At 36.0% G+C, this 19737-nt stretch overlaps 1 protein-coding gene across 3 annotated transcripts in view; it reads right to left on the bottom strand.

Moving 5' to 3' along the window:
• Window positions 1-271: 271 nt before the first annotated feature.
• The window catches only part of RB195_003528 (uncharacterized protein), a gene marked incomplete at both ends in the record, with an annotated part of 84118 nt that continues 64652 nt past the window's right edge, over window positions 272-19737 (bottom strand). Inside the window, 7 exons of one of the 3 annotated variants that reach the window (XM_064201220.1) lie at window positions 5973-6035; window positions 6099-6155; window positions 6973-7071; window positions 8015-8162; window positions 8232-8338; window positions 9622-9723; window positions 11674-11797. In XM_064201220.1, the coding sequence (XP_064057101.1) occupies window positions 5973-6035; window positions 6099-6155; window positions 6973-7071; window positions 8015-8162; window positions 8232-8338; window positions 9622-9723; window positions 11674-11797 (700 nt within the window). Of the gene's footprint in view, window positions 308-5972; window positions 6036-6098; window positions 6156-6972; window positions 7072-8014; window positions 8163-8231; window positions 8339-9621; window positions 9724-11673; window positions 11798-19737 lie in introns of those variants that run through there. The other 2 variants (XM_064201221.1, XM_064201222.1) reach the window with 2 other exon arrangements.

The raw sequence follows: 19737 nt of genomic DNA, 5'->3' as shown, positions 1-19737 counted from the left end.
AATTGAAAACAGTGCAGAAACGAAACGACGAGAATAGAAAGAAAAAAGTAAGGAAAAAAAAGAGCTATTCCTTAATGTTTGAAAACATCGGGAAAGCAATTCGAGGTTGCATGAGGATTACCAGGGAAAAACACCGTGATACGTAATAGGTTCGTTAAATTAACGATCGAAAAAAATATACAATTCAAATATAAACAACTTTTCTCAAAATTGCACTCTGATGAAGTTGATGATGATGCGCTTAGGGATGAGTTTTTTTGAAGCGCAGAGATCACAAAATGTCGTCAAAGTTGTTTGTTAGATTTGACTGAAATGAGGGAAGTTTTAGTGGAAGATATAAGCTAGAACAACATGTCGACTTCGCTCAGATGAAAACTCTGAAAGAATAGAAATTTTATAAAAGATCCTCAAACATTACCGTTTTTAATAATTTCAATTAGAGCAATATTCCTACGTGTAACGAATAGAAACTCCACAGAATGACTAAAAGGCCCTCGGATCAATTTTGTGAGAGCTCTTGACGTCTGAACTGACTTGGAAACTCCGTAATGTTGCCCTTAATTTCTTATTCACATCTCGTACTTTTGTGAACGTAGCCTCAGAAGAATTAGAAGTTAGATTCGCAAGAAAATCAGGACAAACGTAGAGACAAACAGAATACTTATTCATACATTTGCTGCTGGTTCACTGTATCCGTGATGCGTTCGTTACTACCTCGGCGAGCTCAGACAATAATATCCTATCGATGTGCACTTACCGATAAATGTAACCGGATCGAAACGACATAAACCACGGTACTGTAGCGGTAAGGAACAAGTGGGCACCACTGCGAGTACCGTCCTCCGCTGCAGCCCGCGTTGGTCCCACCTCGATTCCAATCGCTAGCTCCACCGCGCCGCTTCGAGCGCAGCCGCGCATACGTTACTACGCCGTACTTCATGTCATTTTGACCCAACTATGGGATGATAATCGAGGGGACGATGACTCTCTTGTGATCTTTTTTCCTGTTCCTTGATAATTTGTCTTCGTCACTTCTTCTGTCTTCTTCGTAACTCTTCGTCTCTCGCATTGTTTGTCATCTCACCGATTTGTAGCATGTCCAGAAAACATTAGATTCATTAGATTCATACAGATCTATAATTTCTAACTGTCGATCGTAAGGTGTCCTAAGTCGCCGCGTTGCCATGATCTGATTTCTACCTGTATTCCTATCAGATTAGAATGGACGTTCTTTACCCATATGTGAGGACAACTTTTCAGACCCTCCGAAGCTTTTCAGACGTAGTAATCTGATTGAAATTGGCTATTCAATGTTGATGACAATACTCTATCAATGCCAGTTTGATGTTTCAAACAATGGTGTGCTAATCCTTGAACATAGATAGAAATAAAAGTAAAGGATAATGTCACTGGCGTATCAATCCACTCATGATGCGCCAACGCGTTTTACTGGAATTCGTGATCGTTGAGGTTTTGGAACGTGTGTTGGCCTATACAACGACTTGCGGAGGTCAGCCGATTTGTCAAGTCAGTGTTTTTATCCTCCCAGACACGCCTGGTACCAAATTCATCGACCCCAGAGGGATGGAGGGATGAAAGGTTTTGTTTGCACTAGGGCGGTTTCGAACTCTCGACCGTGTGGCTACAACGGACCTCTAACCCACTGCGCCACACTCACCCTATAGATAGAAATATCAAGTACAAAATATCTGCACCAGTGTAGAGCCGTTTCTTGGCCGTCCGCGTGAACCAACGAACGAGGCTGGTGTGCAACAAATTGAACAAATACTCCTACGTTTCCCCAAGAAATAGGGTGTTCAACTCTTGATCATTGCCCTTGTTATTTGCGCCGAGCCCTAGATTTTTCCTTCGACTTCTTATTGCCATGAAGCAGCCGAGAGTTGAAGTACGCAATATGGGAGAGAGGAGAATTGCGTGGTATCAAGATTGGTGTGTCGTATCAGATGAGGGTCGTGTGATGACTACTATATAAGGGAAACGGGACATCTCTGTGTATTAGGATCAAGGAGCATCTAGATAGACTCGAAAAATCCAAACTCTCTACCCTACTCGGAGCACGCCCAGGAATATATCATCAAAACTCCGAAATAGAGTTAGTACTTACAATACTCTCTTTCGAGTCCGAAATCATAGCGCTCAGAACACTAGAAGCATCTTGGATAAACGCCCAAGGCCAAAAATGAACGAAAAGGATGAGTGCATTGCGATCAGAAACGATCAGTCTCTGTGCGGGATTTGATCTACGGGAGCTGTAAGTTCCTTATAAAAAAACCCTTGTGACTCGTATTTGTGGTACGTTGTGGCCTGTTACGCTACCAAATTTCAGCAAATATGGTACGTACTGGCCGATGTTCTTTGAGTTTAGCTATCGTTTGAATGATTTTATAGGGTGATAAGGAGCTTGAGAAGGCTTTGATTTTTCCATTGATAAAGATTAGTACCAGTCTTGGCCAGAACTCAAGCAAAGATCGGGAAGCACTAGCCCGTTGCTGCAGTTGGAGCATACTAAGGATAAAGGGATAAGGTTAATCAATCCGCTTGGTATCCGTCCTCACGTTCACTTCAATTCAGAATCGCACCTGGTTCACGAACGTGTAACTGGCCTATATGATGACCTGCGGGAGCTAGCCGATGTGTCAAGTCGGTGTTTTTACCCTCCCTGACAAGTCTGCTACCAATTTATCTACCCCAGAGGGAAGAAGGGCTTGGTAAGCACTAGGACGGATTCGAACCTCCGATCGATCGTGCAGGAAGCGGAACCTATAACCATTACACTACATCCGCCCCTCGGAGTAGGCTAAAACTGCAAAAATGCTTGACTTCCACTGGGCAGTTGACATCTTGGACTGCCCTGGCGCAAAAGAAAAGAGTCAGCGATGAAATCTAGAACAAGAGCGAGTAAACAGCGCAATGAGTAGAATCGCACCACATCTTGAGAAAAGAAGTGCATGTTCATTAAAGACGACACGCACCCGAGGTTGACAAAAAGAAAGCCCAATCCGAAATCTCTTGGCTTGGTAAAAATCTCCCGATTTTCTTCTTGAACTTCTGTAATTATTCGCCTCCAGGAGGCTTCTTTTAAAATGTTTGTATTTTCACTCACTGTTACTTAATTCGAGGTTTGCGTCAATGCCAATATGAAGAATTTCATAAGATTACCATCTTTTCAGATGTTCATGTCGTATTCCGTCTACGGTCATATTTCATATTTCGATAAATTGGAGAGTTGGTCACACCGACTACAATTTCTTCGAGAATATGTTCGTCACTTTAAAAACCATCTAATTTTATTTCTAGGTAAGTGTTTGGCACAATAGAAACCTTTTGATATTTGAAAGGTAAGGAAAACTGGAAATGATTGATTGGCGCTAGACTGAGTGCGAGAAAAAAATAACAAATTTGGTAGCAGTTTGTCCAAGGTGTTTTTGTCCGAAATATATTTAGTGTGAGGTAGGAAAAGCGAAACTAACTCACGTTAAATTTATTAACGTGTGGAGAAAAATATATATACATATATGTACTCAGATTTCTCCACCTTTTGGATACACATCATTTGAAAAACAAAATGGCGATGAAAGCCATGAACAATAATACCAAAGTCCATGATGTTCAGTCCTCTAGAAAAAAGAAACTTGCCAGCTCGTTATAAGTCAGTACAAATTATCGAAAAATCTTTGGGTTTCGGTAAGTGGAATATACTGTTAAAATCTGTTGAATGTATGTGTACGACTTCAGCTTACGTTATTGGTGATGTCAAATTACCTTGATATCGAGTTAAATTGCCGCACCTTTAGCACTAGTCAGCCGTCTGATCCCTTACCCAGAAGCCACTCCTTCGATTCAGCTGTATTAGAAGGATTTTCGTGCAATTTTCACCACACTAGAGAGATTTCTAATAAAAATGGTCTGTGCCTCTTTCTTACAGTATTCTTTTTATCTGATTCTGAAAGATTACCACAATTTATATCGACGGGTTAAAAAGACATGAAGCACGTTGCAGTTGCGTAAGTGGTTGCACTCGAAGCGGAGCGGTGTAGATAGCGCATGGAATTGAGGTGAAACCATCGCGAACTGCCGCAGTGAAAGGTAGCAGAGAGGGTCCTCATTCGATCCTAACAGCTACGCTCCATCGCACAGCTTCGAGCGAAATCGCTTACGCAACTGCACCGTACTTCATGTTTTTCTGACCTGTCTATAGGTTATTCTAAGAATAATGTAGATCTCACGCTAAGAGAAAATTTTCAAAAATGTCATGTAGATGAGAGATTGGCACATTATCGTGGACAACCAATCCCTTTTAGCAAGCAATTTTATCCCTATTCATAACATTTTCCTTGATTCAGACTTTCCAAACATAGTATCAATCATGTACTATTGGGAGGAGAGTATTCTTAAATTGAAAAATAACTCAACCACACTAGAACTGTAGCTGCAAAAATTACATTGGTTTCAAATGAACACTTGAGGTGTCGTGATTTTGACGTGACTCTTTTTGAGTTTCATATGAAGGATTGCACAGAGTGGACAAGGTCCTGTAGCGCTCCAACAGTACGCGCTTTTTGCTCCGCCCACTTTCATCTATATAAAACCTGCAGTAGCGCATTTCGAGGTTTATTCCATTCGGTTGCAGAGCCGAGCGGGTAAACGAGAGTGGATGCGAGCCGAACAACAAGCACATTTCTCCAGCAGCCTCATCAACCAAAAGAAGAGGAGAGGAAGCTGCCGCAAGCAGGAGCCAACTGCTGCCCCAGGGATTGTCCGGAAACGTAGAACACACGCTCCCGTGTACGGGCTCTGTACGACCGTGGATTTGTACTTGCTAGGCCAGTAATGAAAGGTTAGTTAGGGCTCTCACGCCTATATTGTAGTGTGTAATGCGGTGATGAAGAATGCAGTGATGAATTACATACTACTACATGCTTTACATACCGTGGTACTGTATGCAACGTAGTCCACGTGTGCCACGAGAAACTAGCTAGGGAGCACACATGCCATAGACCTGTGCATAGCTTGGCCTTGAGCGCCGGCATAGCGAGGGTCAGTAGATTCACGCATTCACGCGCGTTCTACAGTGTATCGCGCGAAGCCAGGCAAGAGGCCAAAGTAGAGGAGACTACAGGAAAGTGTAGCGGTAGCTTAAGGTCCCAAGGTTTAGTACCCAGACAGACCGTGGACCGTAGACGCGAACGCAAGATTCAGTGAGTACCGTCTCCTCGTGTGGATATCAGGCTGCTCTCGCATCTGCCCATTCGCATACCCGAGGTGTTTGGTTTGGAGTGCCAGTTCCTTCTAGGACTTACCTCTTAATGAGTCTCGGAACTGAAACTGACGATTAAACATCTAGAGACGCGGCATAAGGTGTGAATGAGCTGGATTTTAATCGGTAGGTGAGGCGAATTATCGATGTTGCGTTCTTCCTGGTAGTAACCAGGTTTTATCCCACAGTTTCTGGGTATTAGCGCAATTTCTGCTATTTCATTGTAGAAAAAGAACAAAATAAGAAGGAAAAAGTTCATGCCCAGGGTTAAGTTTTCATCTATTCATAACAATGAGGAATGTGTTGTATGATAGCATACGAAACATTCTACTTCTTGGTGTAAGATATGATAGGAGGAAGGACGTGTAGGGTTGTTCATTGAACTTCCTTATCTTCTTTAAATTCTCTGTTCGAAATACTTTGTCTACCTTTTCGAACTTAAATAACCCGGAATACAAATCAAAAGTATGATACTCCAGACAATTGACAACATAGGTTTTCGAAAACATAGGTTGATTAAATGAGAACTCATGAAAAGCTGAGACGATCACAGATTCAACTTCTGCTCGTTCAATCTAAAGAATAATTGCCTATTGTATCACGAAATTTTAAAGTTAAATTCCGAGACTGCCATTATTTTTAGAATGATACAACACACGAGTTTAAAAAAACAATGCAAGAATTAGAGACTTCTTCAAATCGCGTAAAGTACCACTTTGAAGAGGAATGACGAACTGTGAAATCTTCCATCACGGTTCTGGAATATTTGCTTGTTTGGCGGAGAATGAGATGGAAATGAAATAGTTGTTTCATGACATACCATGTCTCCCGCATAATTATTTCCGTTGCATTCGTCTTCGCACATTTCTTTTGATTTCTACGAAGCACAGGTTATCTTTAGGCACAAAAATTCATTTAAAAATGTTTTTATGGTTTCAAGTGGTATATTCGATGTTACAATCGTTTAATTGCTTCAGGGTTGAAACTACTTTAAAGTCCCTCATTCAGATTAACTCAGCGGAGTCAACGGTTTGTCGCGAGCCATTATGCCGCCAATACTCCATCGCCTAGCCAAAAACTGCAACTTTTTTCGACCTTGTCAAAATTTCGGATGAAAAAATAGTTCTTTCACGGTAATACCATCAGATAATGGCAGTGACTTAATTCCAGTGAATTTTTGAAATTGACCGAGAAAGAGAGATAAAAGCAATACTCTGTGTATGTGGAATTGAAAGGGATTGACATGTTTTGAAAAGCTGATGATCAGGGGCAGGCAGCTGACGCAGATCTCAACGTCCGAGAATTGAGCTGCATAGATGTGTCGATTGTCCTGTTAAAGAATGAACACTCGACTACCACAAACTTTCTCCATAAAAACGTCAAATGACACCTCGTGATGAGCACAATACAATCGAGGATTTAAGTTGGTCCCATAAGCCTACACTTGGTGACTTCAGATCTTCCATTTGTTTTGATTCGATACAACACTTCTCTACATGGATGCTTACGTAAGACCATAGATCAAGAAGGAATATCCCTCTTAGATAGAGTCGTTGTAGCTTGGTGCTTATAATAAGTTCGGTTTTTTTATTCGTTGAAATAACAATTTTTTGTCGAACACATTATTTTATATTCAAATATATGGATACCTTTCAGAAAGTCATAACCAAGATAAAATTTTAGCAATGACTCACTTCTGAGGTACATGATCCTTTGCGAATCGATGTGAAACTTCGACTATCGTCTATTGCCAACGCCGTCATGCGATTGCTGATATCAGCATTGTAGCCGGCCTAAGAAAAATTGTATTGCCTATTTGAACACAATGAAATCTGAGAATAGACAAAAAATTACACATATATTCAATTGTTCATTGTTTGTATAGTTCAGTTCACAAAAAGTCACGTAAATTTTTTGCTGCTTTTTTGCTGGGAACTGCTTTCACCAAAATTAACAAAGTTGGATACGCAGCTGTTATCGCTGTTCTAATGCGATTAAAGTACAAAATTAGCTTTTGCCAGTGTGTCATAACCAGGTGCGGGCTCGCCGTCAGCCAGCTGGGACAAAAGAAAGCGAGCGCAGGAACAGTCACCGCCAAAAGAAACCGATGCCGCTGGAGGAGTACGCATAAAGAGACTCCAAACACCCCCATCATCCCAAAACGGACTCCAATCACATTCGCCTCGTTAACTGCATCCACAACACCTTAATCCGTGTCATTATTCCACTCATATTTACTTTGCAGCTCTTTAGCCTTTTATGTTAATGTTAGTATATCTGCTTATCCATTTTTACGTTCTTTGAATACTTTGTCCTTTAATATTTTCACTTTAATATTTCTTTATCGCACTGTGTCCTTCAATCTTACTTATATGGATTTCGCTTCAGGGTGCCGTGTACTATTTGATATTTTCATGGTTTAATTGGTAATTAGCCGAGTTTGAGGTGCTTTTACACAAGACATAAAGATGTTGCGCTTGGTAATGTTTGCGTGCTTTGTAAAAGAAGTGTGAAGCTTAGGAAGACTCTCGTGGCAATCTGTCGTTGTTGGATCGATGTACTAATTCTACGGACAACGGGAGCCTACTGAATCAAAGTGGTCTACATGTGTTGTGCTGAGAAGAAGTGAGACGCGAAAACACTTCCCAACTTTAAATTTATTGTGATACTGCGATTCCGGATACATATTCCGTGAATATAGCCGGATACATCCCTAAGAAGTCATAAATCACGTACCTTTATTTTCTTCATCACATCCCTTAACAGATATCTCCACAATATAATCGCGTTATCAATATCTTTGTCGGGATATTTACGAGCATTTGTTAAAGTTTTCCGGAATATGCAAATAGAACACTCCAAAAACGTCGACCAATAATATGGTCTGCAAAAAATAAATATTGTTGTATGAAGTAACTTTTGTTCGTATTTGTTTTATTGCGCCTATACTTACCGGAATTTCCCATTCACTTCAAGTTTACCATGTATCCGACCTAAATTGTCGAGGATTGGATCCAATGCGGGAAGGTTATCCAATGACATTACTGCTCCCTCGATTACCTGAAAGGCTGAGGCAAATGTTTGGAAACGCGGAGAATTTAATCATTGTTAGAATGCCCCAGAGAGCTATAAAATGAAATCAAATGTCAAATCCTCAACCTCAAAGAAGTGAAAAAAAAATTAAAAAATTAAATTGAATTGTGAAGATTCGCAACACCAGTGATTTCCGAATTTTGTATGACTTGAACTTCTGTCTTTATCTATACGATGCGCTATGTTTAGCTTAGATGGAGGAAACAAACAAGGAAGCCAACGAGATTGGTGGAAAAAAAAATTTTCGAAAACAACTTCTGCATCTACTGGTATGGGAGATAACGATAATTTTTCACAAGAAATCCATCAAAAAGAAAGAATTTTTTCAAAAATTAAGCATATCGCTTCACGAGCGTACAATTACCGCTTGGATTAACATTTTTTCTAAAATTTCTTGAAATTGTTGTGATTTAACGAAAGTAGTCGTTATACGTAAAAGTCGATAATATAAACCAATAAACAATAAATTATAAATGTCAATAAAGTTCCCATAGAAATTCCTTCCTATCGAAATTTCATCTAAGCTTGTTAGATTTGTTCTTTGCAGAATTGCGGTCATTGCGGTCGTAAGCTACCGTAATTTTGAACTACAATTAACGTATAAAAAGGTCAGCGATTACAAAACTTCTGATTGTATTTCAAGAAATAAGGAATTTCCTTTTTAAAGTGAAACTCGAGAAATTTAACTACATTCTATAGAATAACAATAAGCAAAGAGACGGAAAATGTTCATTTCGTGATGGAGTTTTTTTTTTTTACAACTAAACAAAACAGATTTCATATCATAGTGGCGAAATGGTGTGCAAGAAAGATATGAGTCCTAGTACCAGGACTATTTAATCAAGAGAAGTGAGAGTTACTGTAGAAGCTTCAAAATCTGGGTCTCGGCTCTTTTGGGTCCCAGCGTGCACATTCTCGCCACGTACAAAAAAAAATTGGTGATGAAGAACAGATATTTACAAATAAAGCCACTTTTGGATATAATTTTTCTTTAAGGGAATTCAGCCACTCAGTAAAAACTGTAACTCATCAAAAGTATCTGTCATTATTATAAGGGAATTTCTTACACCTACATACCTTCATATCATAGTAAATCATAGCAGAAATTGAGCGATTTGTGAGTATATTAAAAATTTACCATATACTATATTAATATATAATAATATATAATATCCTTGATTAGTATATAAAAATATTTCCGCAAAAAAGTCAAACAATGCATTTTTAAGCGTGCGTGATTCACCACTCACCTGTACAAATCGTAGAGCTTGAAATGCAAACTCGCATGCTTTTTTGTCCGGCTTCGAATTCACGAATTTCATCTTCGGGAATAACTTTCGCGCCTCTGGACACTGAAATCGAGGGAAATCATTTTGGGCATCGAATTTTAATCCTACAATCCCAGGCGGATTTTAAATGCAATCGAAAATTGATCACATTTTTTGTCTAGAAAAAAATAACCCTTTAATAACAAATAAGTGACTATTTAGCCGATTTTTGAAGAAAACGCAAAACGAAAAAATGCACTCCTTGGAATGTACCAATGTATAAGGTTGAGGAATGAAAAGAGAGCGTTTTTTTTTTCTCCTTCGAAGTGAAAATTACACATCGAAGTAAAAAGTATTTTTAATATTTTTTAACTTTTTTTTTGTTTCATTCAAAAAAGAATTCCTCACTCTACAAAAGTGTTTCATTCTGATTTTTATTTTATTCATTATTATTTATTTTTATTTTATTTGTTTTTTATTTTTCATTTTATTAGTTCCTTTCAGATCGTTGATGTGGGACGTTAAGTGATAAAATTAAGCTTTTTTACACCAGTTGTTTTTTGCATTTAATTGAAATGGCAGGACCATTGAATCTGAGATTATTGCTGTGCATGGAGAAGGATCAACGCTTGAGAAAATCGCTCATCGTTTGTCTTCGCGCTTCAAAATTGGGATGTTCGACCTCAAAAACTGATCATACATCAGTCAATCCAACTGTTGCAGAGCAAAAAAAAAATGCATTTTTTCCTTTTTTTCGTGACAAAATAATACAGAAAAATTGGAATTGACACCACAGCATCCTCCGTGTTTTCTTTTCATCGTTTCCATTAATTTTCACCCATCGTTCAATACCCATTCGATGCCCCGTATTGATGATTTGATATGATTTTGTCCATGTTTTCGTCTTTTATTTTCTTTTTCACGATTTTCTTTTTTTTCTTTTTTTTTCACGACGTTTTTGAATTCTTCATGTTTCATTCAGGTTTCTCGATGACAACATATGTATATAATTTCACAAGCAGCTACGGAGGATTTAACACCTCGTTTAATTTCAAAAAAAAAAGAAGCGGAAAGTGTCGAAAATCATCTGGAAAAAAAGAGAACCAATAAAATTAAAAAAAAAAAACTAGAATATGATTATCTCACAAAGAAAACACCTCTTCATCGAGTGATCTATGACATCCTTATAGTAGTTTTAAATTCTGTCTGTATTTTTTTTTACTTTGAGAAAACAAAAAGATGCTCATGTCTTATTCCTTAGCCTAATGTTCTGCCCCGGTTAGTGCCCTATCCATAGACGTACAGGTTGCAATCCTTACGAAGCCGAAAATCTCTATTCAAAATTTAGTTATAATTACATAAATGAGTATTTTTAAGTGATAAATTGGCAAGCAACAATTTTCTCAAGGAAAAGAGATTGGTGAGATTAAAGGTCTACGCTTTGTCTTTAATAAAAGCATTCATATTTTCCCAGATTAAGAATCAGAAATCCTCAAAGCAGTTAATCCGAGGTCTGGGAACTGATCGACGATTGTATCGCAACGTCTCGTTAGTCGCGTTAGTGTCACATTCACATGCCCACACTAATACGGGTAACACTTTCCAGGAAATTCTCAATTCTCAACGATTCGATACTGATATTTGATTTCCAAAGGACGATCTACGAGAGAAAATCCGAAGTAATCGACGGATATTCTCACGGTGCCATAAGTTAATCTAGAGACAGAAGTCGTACGATAATCGTTGTGGCAGCGAAGGAAATTTTTGAGGTAACACGAATAGGTGAAACGTTTCCTGACAGAAATTCTTGTACACCAAAATTCATAATTAAATCTTAAGAATCCTCAGATTAAATATATTATTTGAATCCTTAGATTAACTGCCCTAGTTCATAAGCACATTTTTTAATCATTGGACTAGTGAAGTCCTCTTGAAATACCTTAAAATTGTTGTTTAGGTCACATTAAGAGTGACACTACGGTATTGGAGAGAAAGTTCCACAACTTATTTTATACGTTTATAAAATAAACGTACCTGATTGAAAATCATCTCATAAATATCACATCCTACTGACTGTTTAAGTGGTTCGAGAACTTTCCATGAACGTAGTATTGCTGCTTTTTCTTCATTTGTGAACGGGTACCAATCCATCTGAAGCCTAAAAAATCAAACAAATACAGAAAGATTTAAGATGATAATTATTTTTTAAAGAAGACATGTGATAGTAAAGTAAATTTCTGTTTATTCAAATTTGAAATGCAAAATTGCAACATATTCTTTTCGTTAGGTTGTTTATAATTTATTTAAAAAATGTGGAAATAGAGAAAAAGAAATAAAAGAAAAGATAGGAAGAACTGGCTGAAAAAAAGAAGTGCAGAGAAAAAATGGAAAGTGCTCACAAAGCAGCACGAATTCATCTCATAGTTTTCTCCACTAAATAAAATCTCTTTAATTTAGTTTAATTTATATTTAAGCCTATAATTTATATTACTTATTACTACTTATTACTTATTTGTTAATGTTCTACTAATCTTATCTCTTCTTGTAACATATTCAATATTTAAATGTTTTTCAAAACTTTCTAATCAAATCGTTGAAAAACTAGTTCGAAAATGTTAGGTTCCAACTACATATTATTTACGGCTGAAATCCGTAAAAATTATTTTTTATGATAAATTCTTATTGGCATAAAGTACTTCGAATGGAAAGGTTAGCACTACAGTAGGCAATGCATGGATGAATCCAAGAAAACTTGTTTTTTTCTTGAAAAAAGAATTTTAATTGATGTACTGAAAGCATAACTAAACAAATGAAAAGCGATTTTGAGGGGAAAAAAACTTTTAAAATAATCCAAGTGTTACCATGAAGGAATGAATCAATAGTAAAGACGTCAATGAATTAACTACAACTCTGTTCACTAAAATGTAAACATTAGAACATTAAGGATGGTTTTTGGTGGTAAAGTATAAAAAAGCAAATTTTTAAAATGTTAAATGAAAAGTAAGCAAAAAAAAAACGCATGGCGTGAACGTGAGAACGGAATTCTCCACAGGCTCTATGGTTGGGACTCGACAAATTATCCGAGAAGTAGAAAGTGAAACGCGTGTCCCACCAAAAAAAGAAGTAATTACAAAAAATTCTAGAAATTTTAATTTGAATCTAATTGAATTTCAGTTACAAAGAAAAATTGCAAAAATTTCTCAATGAGATTGTCTCGTGACTGTGGATTTTTCTTCACACACGACAATCCATGAATAGTCACGTGTGTGTGAAGGCTTTGGATTAAGAAAGGTAGACATATTGATGTTGCACGTACATGACCCCGCCCAACATGCAATTTCTAACTAACGATGCGCCAAATGACACTCGTAAACGTAAACAAAGAACTATTAATTAATTTCTCAACTTGACAACTAATTTAACAAGTAATTTCAAAATTAATTTTAATTTAACAACTAACTTCAATCAACTTTGAAATTTGTATGTTCTAATGAAAGCAAAAGTAGATAGAGAAAAATGCTTAGCGATAAGCACGCCAACTTGGTAATATCGACAGCTAGTGTAAATTGGTGCCTCGTCGGATATGAGGATAAAATGAATGAACGTTTTCTTCATTTATTGTCAGGTGTTTCTGACATAATGAGAAATTCCTATTTTTTGAATAACTCTTTCTCAATTTGGTTGTTTCCAAATAGTGAAATTAGGATTTCTTAAAGAATTTTGAGTAAGAGATGCATATTTTTAAACAATAATAATAATAATAAATAAATATTTTGCTGACCTAAGGCAGCCTTAAAAAAACTCCTCCATGTGAAAATTAAAGGTTCGTTCACAGTATTGCGCTGCATTGAATTCAACATCCGATTATTACGATACGGTGACATTTCATATAACGTCAAAAACTATCGTCAAAAACGTCACTTTCTCAAACACTTATCTGAATAATTATTTCACATTACTATTACACGTACGGTATTAATTAATATTGCGCAGAAAATTAAGTAATTTGTATAATTTTCTATAAATATTTCGGAAAAAAATGACAGCACAATAACAGTTTGAAACGTTAATAAATAACTGCCATAAAATTGCTAAATTGGACTAAATAGCATAGAAAGTGAGAGAATAATAATTTGAGCGTGCGCAACGACCAAAGTAAATCAAGAATGTTCCAGAAAAATAAGTTATTACATTAGAAAAACATTGTAATTAAGCAGAAGCTCACTGAAAATAATTTTATACAAAGCTATAATGGAGAAGAAACCAACTTCGACAACGACTGATTGCTTAGAGAATCAGGAATTTTCAATGTATCCATCTTTGTGAAATTTTCGGGGGATGAAGAAAAATCACCAAGGAATCAGATGTAGGCTGTAGGAAATTTCTCGTGGATTTGGTTTATATACACATAGACAGGCGGGCAACTGTGAGATGTGTGGATCACGTGGAAGTGAGAATTTCCCTCCGGATTAATAATTATTATTTACGATGGTAGATGAAAACAACTACAAATCGAAGAGTTGTGGGTAAATTTGTACTGGTTGGACGTGAAAATATCATAAGATATGTTATCAACATCAAACTCCATCTCATTCGTTTACATACGAGATGGATTTACGATTTTTGAATTTTTGGTACGAGCGTGGATCTGGTCCAACTGCACTAACAGCGTGATTCCATCGTCCGGATGGAATCACTTTCACCTTTACCTTCGGAAGTGAACTCAGCTGTGTGCTTTGAGTAAGGAATAGAAAAGAAAAGAGGATTTGCTTAGGATGAAATGAAATAAATAGGATTCCTCAGATTATAAGATGTAAGAAAAGAAGAGAAGAGAGAAAAGGATAAATCAATCAACAAATTAGCAGCTTTTTGAAAACAAAACAATTAAAAAAAAAACAAACAATTTAAACTGATCGTAATGTGCGAATTTAATTCGTTCAAGACAGAAAAAAGCAATTCCTGCGGTATGGTAGCCATAATTAGATCAGATTTTTAGATACATAAAACATCAACGATCAAATATTTTTATACCGTATCTATTCATATTCGCACTATATTAATTACTAATGCTATTTATAATTTACCGTAAGCGTTCGATAGGAAATTTTGTAGTATGATGTACAATCTGTATACTAAAAATGAACTCCATAAATCTTAACGTCCATCAGCTAATTCTCTTTATACACCGGTTTAATGTACTTCTAACATGAGTATTAGTTGGTTAATCTCGAAAAGAAATTTTTTAGACAATAATAAATAAGATAAAAATAAGATAAGGATTATTCGTATGGTTACCATAGATGTGGAATACGTTCTAATTATAAAATAACTATTAAGAAAATAATAAAATATTTCTAAAAAAATAAAAATAAAAATAAAAATAAAATAATTATGGGAAATTTGGCCTAGAGACCCCCTATCTGGTTTCGTCTTAATAAAAGAAAATAATAAATCAGTTGATCGAAATCGATGTAAAATCATTCGTTTGTCGCATTCTATGTACTGATGCACGAACGACAAATAAAAAAATAATTAACAGGTACTGAAGTGATTTTCTAAAGAAAAGGCGTTTTTGTGCGGTTGTTCTATTTTCAGATTACTGTAGCTATCCTAGTACAAATGTGTTAATTAAACTAATTTCATTTTTCGAACGAGGGGCATCGATGATGCCAACGTAAAAACCGATATCATCCAGGAAATTAGATTTTGAGACCTTTTGTGCAGTACTTTCGCGAGAGAACCAGAAAAGCACCGAAAACACAGGTGACGTGCCGAATTGTATAACTTTTTTTCAGGAAAAATTTCAGATCCCTTCAGAGGTGAGACGTCTACCGTATAAAATGCTCCGCTTTGACAATTTCCGCGAGAACGCGTTCTATTTCAATCTAAAATTGAAAATTATAATGGATGAGATCCATGGAGCGATTGAGCTACTGTATCCGGAATGAAATCCTGATTGGCATCAGATCGGGATCGAACCGATGACTGGGCAGACCAAGACAGATGACCTCTTGCCATTGCGCCACGCCTACGGCAGACGTCTATATTCATATAATTTAATGAATATTAATATTTATTTAATATTATATAATCTATATTTGATATCAAATATTTTCGTCACCCTATGGGCTAAATGTAAAATCACAAATTCCACGAAATAGAAATTTTTTATGCCGATCAGACGTCATTTTAGTTGCATCACGGGAATTTATGGATAACCTAAACCATTTGCGATTTTCCGGGAATTTTCTCTTGCATAACTTTGCAACAAATTTTATAAACGCTACAATTCTAGCCTAGTTAAGCCGACCTTTAATGACTTTAATGATATGGTGCCACAGTCGGGAAGAAAAAATAAGTGACATCTTTTAGTGATCAAAAAGTGTTCAAAAATCAAAAACTCACAGATCAGCACAGTGAATTTTGAAGTATTAAGTGCTAGTACATAATAAGGATTGAGAAAAGGGAAGTTATCAAAAAAGGACTCATTTGTAACCTCAGAAGATAATTGCGTAATCAAAAAAGACTAGTTTTTAAATGTTTCCAGTATAATGCTAAATCATGCTTGCTATCATGGAGATATGGGGAATAGGCTCCTCCTGTCCAGGACCTACGGTAGTTCGGCTCAGGACAAGCGCGTAGTAAAACAACAACAAACAAACAAATAAACGAAATGTATCGCTCCTGCAATACATTTATTTGTTTATTTATTTATCTAATTATTGAACGATATCACAATATTACAATGCGTCGCGATAAATTAGTAATTCCTGAATAATTCCAGGAATTACTAATTTCTTAGTGGATCTATGCGATCAGTGATGGAAATATAGGAGAGAAAAAAGTAAAAATAAAAATAAAACCGAATCACTAAGAACCTATTGCAATTTTCGGAATTAGAAACTAATCGGTCATATTTTTGGGCCGTTCTTGAATTTGAATAAAGTGTTTTGAAGTTTTCATAGAATATTTACCAAGCAATTTCAGTAAAAAGGGAAATAATAACTGCCTTGATCGTTTCAATGGAAAAATTTCCAAAAATTCCTATTGACGATTTTTTTGAAAAAAAAAGAACAAACGGAATTGATGTTGAGGGCGCGTACAGTAAGCAAAGGAACGTCTAAGGTAAATAAAGTGTAGAGCTTTTTCAAACGATAAAGTCCCACATGCTCTTTAAGGTTTTTAAGGTGGCTCCTCAAAAAGAAAAAGAAAAAAATCTCGTAAAAGATTGCCGCATACGCTGGGAGACACAGTAAGCACATGAACTGATAGTAGTTTCTATTTGAGATCAGCTTTATACTTTCTACTTGTAATTTTATCTTCATATAACAATAATTAGTTTTACGAGACTACGTATAGTCCGACTTTGTGGATTTGATTACGCTACGATACAAGGCACTTAACGTAGAACTTGATAGTTCGGTTTAGAAGCTCTTGTCCTAAGGCGGGGAAAGGAACAATTTATCGTAGTCCATAAAAAAATCCATAAAGCTGTGCTTAAGAAATCTGTGCTAAAAGTAGCATTTACTAGAAAAATAGTAAGAAAACTAATAATAGCACCTTTAAAAAATGTAAAAGCATACATGTTCCTTTTTCCCCGGGAGAAATCGATAACTTATAACCTCAGGTTCAAAACTGGCTTTAACATTTTTAGGTAAGAAAATATATTTTCGTTAAGGAGCCAGGCCGAGCATTTGACTTGGAAGCAAAAAATTTCCTATTCTTTCTAAAATTTTAGTGTTCAGAAGCGGAAAACTGTCGGGCGATTCCTAAGACAAGTAAGTATGTAACTGAATATTTTCCACGTTTTCCATTGAGCAATGCATTTCTAATTACACTCTTCTTTTTTTCTATTTTTGTATTTTTGACGGTATCCATCCGTTTATTAATAGATTAGAAGTTGTCATGCAAGGAATGAATGAATTAATTAATGATTAAAATCGTTTTCCAGCGCAGGCTTCTTTTTCAAAGAAAAATGGATGGAAAAATAGATGTTTAGGTGAAAACGGTAACATATTTCCATCGTTAAGATCACCCCCTCGAATTACTCGTGCCATTAATCCCCCATAGCGTAACCTTTGCAATATACAAAATAATCATATTACCAGCATTTCCCTAAAAATGTGGACAAAGCAGAAGAAAGTAGGAAAGAATACACAAAAAAGAAAAGTGGTCAAAAAAAAAAACAAATATTTGCAAACTCTTGCTATCTTTCAAGAGAGCGGCAGTGCGTGGAGCAGCGCCTCTCATGGTCGAGCGTGAGAAAATCGCCGAGAGAATCCTTAATTTTTTTGATGTGCGTTTTCCAAATGAGCTTCCTAGGCTTTCCAATTATGAGTTTCTAATAATGCTCATTTTTCGTAACGGAATACTTTTTTTTCACCAAATATTACGATTTGCTACTCAACTGCAGCAATAGGTGCTCAATGTAATAAGGAGAAGCATTAGGACTATTTGCTTATAGCAAAAATGCAAAATTTCATAGATTCCTCGGAGAAAATCATCGCACGGAAATGGACATTTTTGAAAAACTTTAAGGCGAGATGAGATTTCTTTCGATTAGCATGATTTATTGAAGTTGCACGCTGCAAGCAAAGAAGTTTTTGGTCTTTGACAATTTTAGAAACGAGAAATGAGGATGAGGGAAAAGATGCTTGATGAAAAAAGAAGAAAAAATGATGGAGAACGAAACTATGGAAAGAAAAATGGTTCTGGGCTTTGCAAAGCTTCTTCATTTATGGATAAAATACATAATTCCATAGACACATACATGGCAGTGAATCCAGTTTCTGCTATTATATACATTACACATACATACTTCTACATCTGCAAAGACTTCAAGTTTAATTTAAATTTTGCAAAATGACCATAGAAATCGAGTTTTTCAAAGACAATTAGAAAATCTAATGGGAAATATGCGAAAATAAACGTCGGTCATCTTTTCGAGGATAAGAGTAACAGAAAAGAAGTGAATGATAAAATGATGAGGATGATTTGAATGGAGTGACGTCATGATTTGAAGAAAAATGAATAATTTTTTTTTTCGATTTTCCGAGACATCATTCATTCAGAAATCTACCTTTTCGAAATCTACCACAGCCTTTTTTCGTAAAAATTTCAGTTTTTCTACCAATAATTTAAAATTATGAGGTGAGTAATGAGCTGAGGTGATAAGGAAGTGTATTCGAGCGGCACAAATACCAACCTCCTCTCGAGCGACCCGTCAAGCTGCTCTCAAATTGGCTAATAGGGTGCTAATTACTTAGATTTTTTCCCCGTCGAATAAAACCGAATACTTCTTTCAAATTTCATGAAGGGAACATATAAAATTTACTGTGCAATAAAATATGAATAAATTAATATGTAAATAGAATATAAATAAAGAGTTTTTTTTTCAGTCAAAATAGGAAAAGAAAATTTCAAAAAAAGCAAAATACGACAGAGAAATACAAAATATTTTCTCTCCTCTGCTCCTTAACGGAATTCTAGCTAAAAATTTTAATTATGAAAGATATAAAAGACTTTCTTCAAGAAGCTGGCTGGTTCCGTCAATGAATTTCTAGGAACATTTATTTCCTTCTCGTCTGGATTCGCTTCCATCAAAAAACACTTATGTTGCTATTTCTGATTAAACATTAAAGCAAAACACCGGAAGTTTTGATAGATTTCAACCGCCATTACTCTCAGAGAGATTCCGCTAAGATTATCTGAGCTGAGATTATCCTTGAAAATATGTAAGTAGTTGTAAATAGATGAAAAGGTATGAGTTAGAAGTTTACAATGAAATTTCCCAAATCTTACTGTTTTAGTTTTGAAAATTCACTGGAATCCCTATTATGATTAATGCAACAATGAAAAACTTAGAAAGGGAGCTGTGGTGATGATCGTGGAAAGCTTCTTTTTTCATTTTTTATTTCCCTTTTCAAAAAGTTACAGACATTTAAAATTACTTAAAAGCTTTGATGATTTTCGCCTTCTCAAATCACCAGTGTGGTCATCTCGAGATCGACTTTCGTTCAGTGTGAATGTTTAGCTCCAACCTATTAGCAAATAAGATATAGTGCTGAGCAAAAAAAGCTGTGAAGCGCGCTCTAGAGC

This window comes from Necator americanus, chromosome IV (genome assembly GCF_031761385.1).
Source record: "Necator americanus strain Aroian chromosome IV, whole genome shotgun sequence".
Taxonomy (NCBI): domain Eukaryota; kingdom Metazoa; phylum Nematoda; class Chromadorea; order Rhabditida; family Ancylostomatidae; genus Necator; species Necator americanus.
Note: the sequence above shows the minus strand (reverse complement) of the source record. Positions and strands in the feature narration are given on the sequence as shown.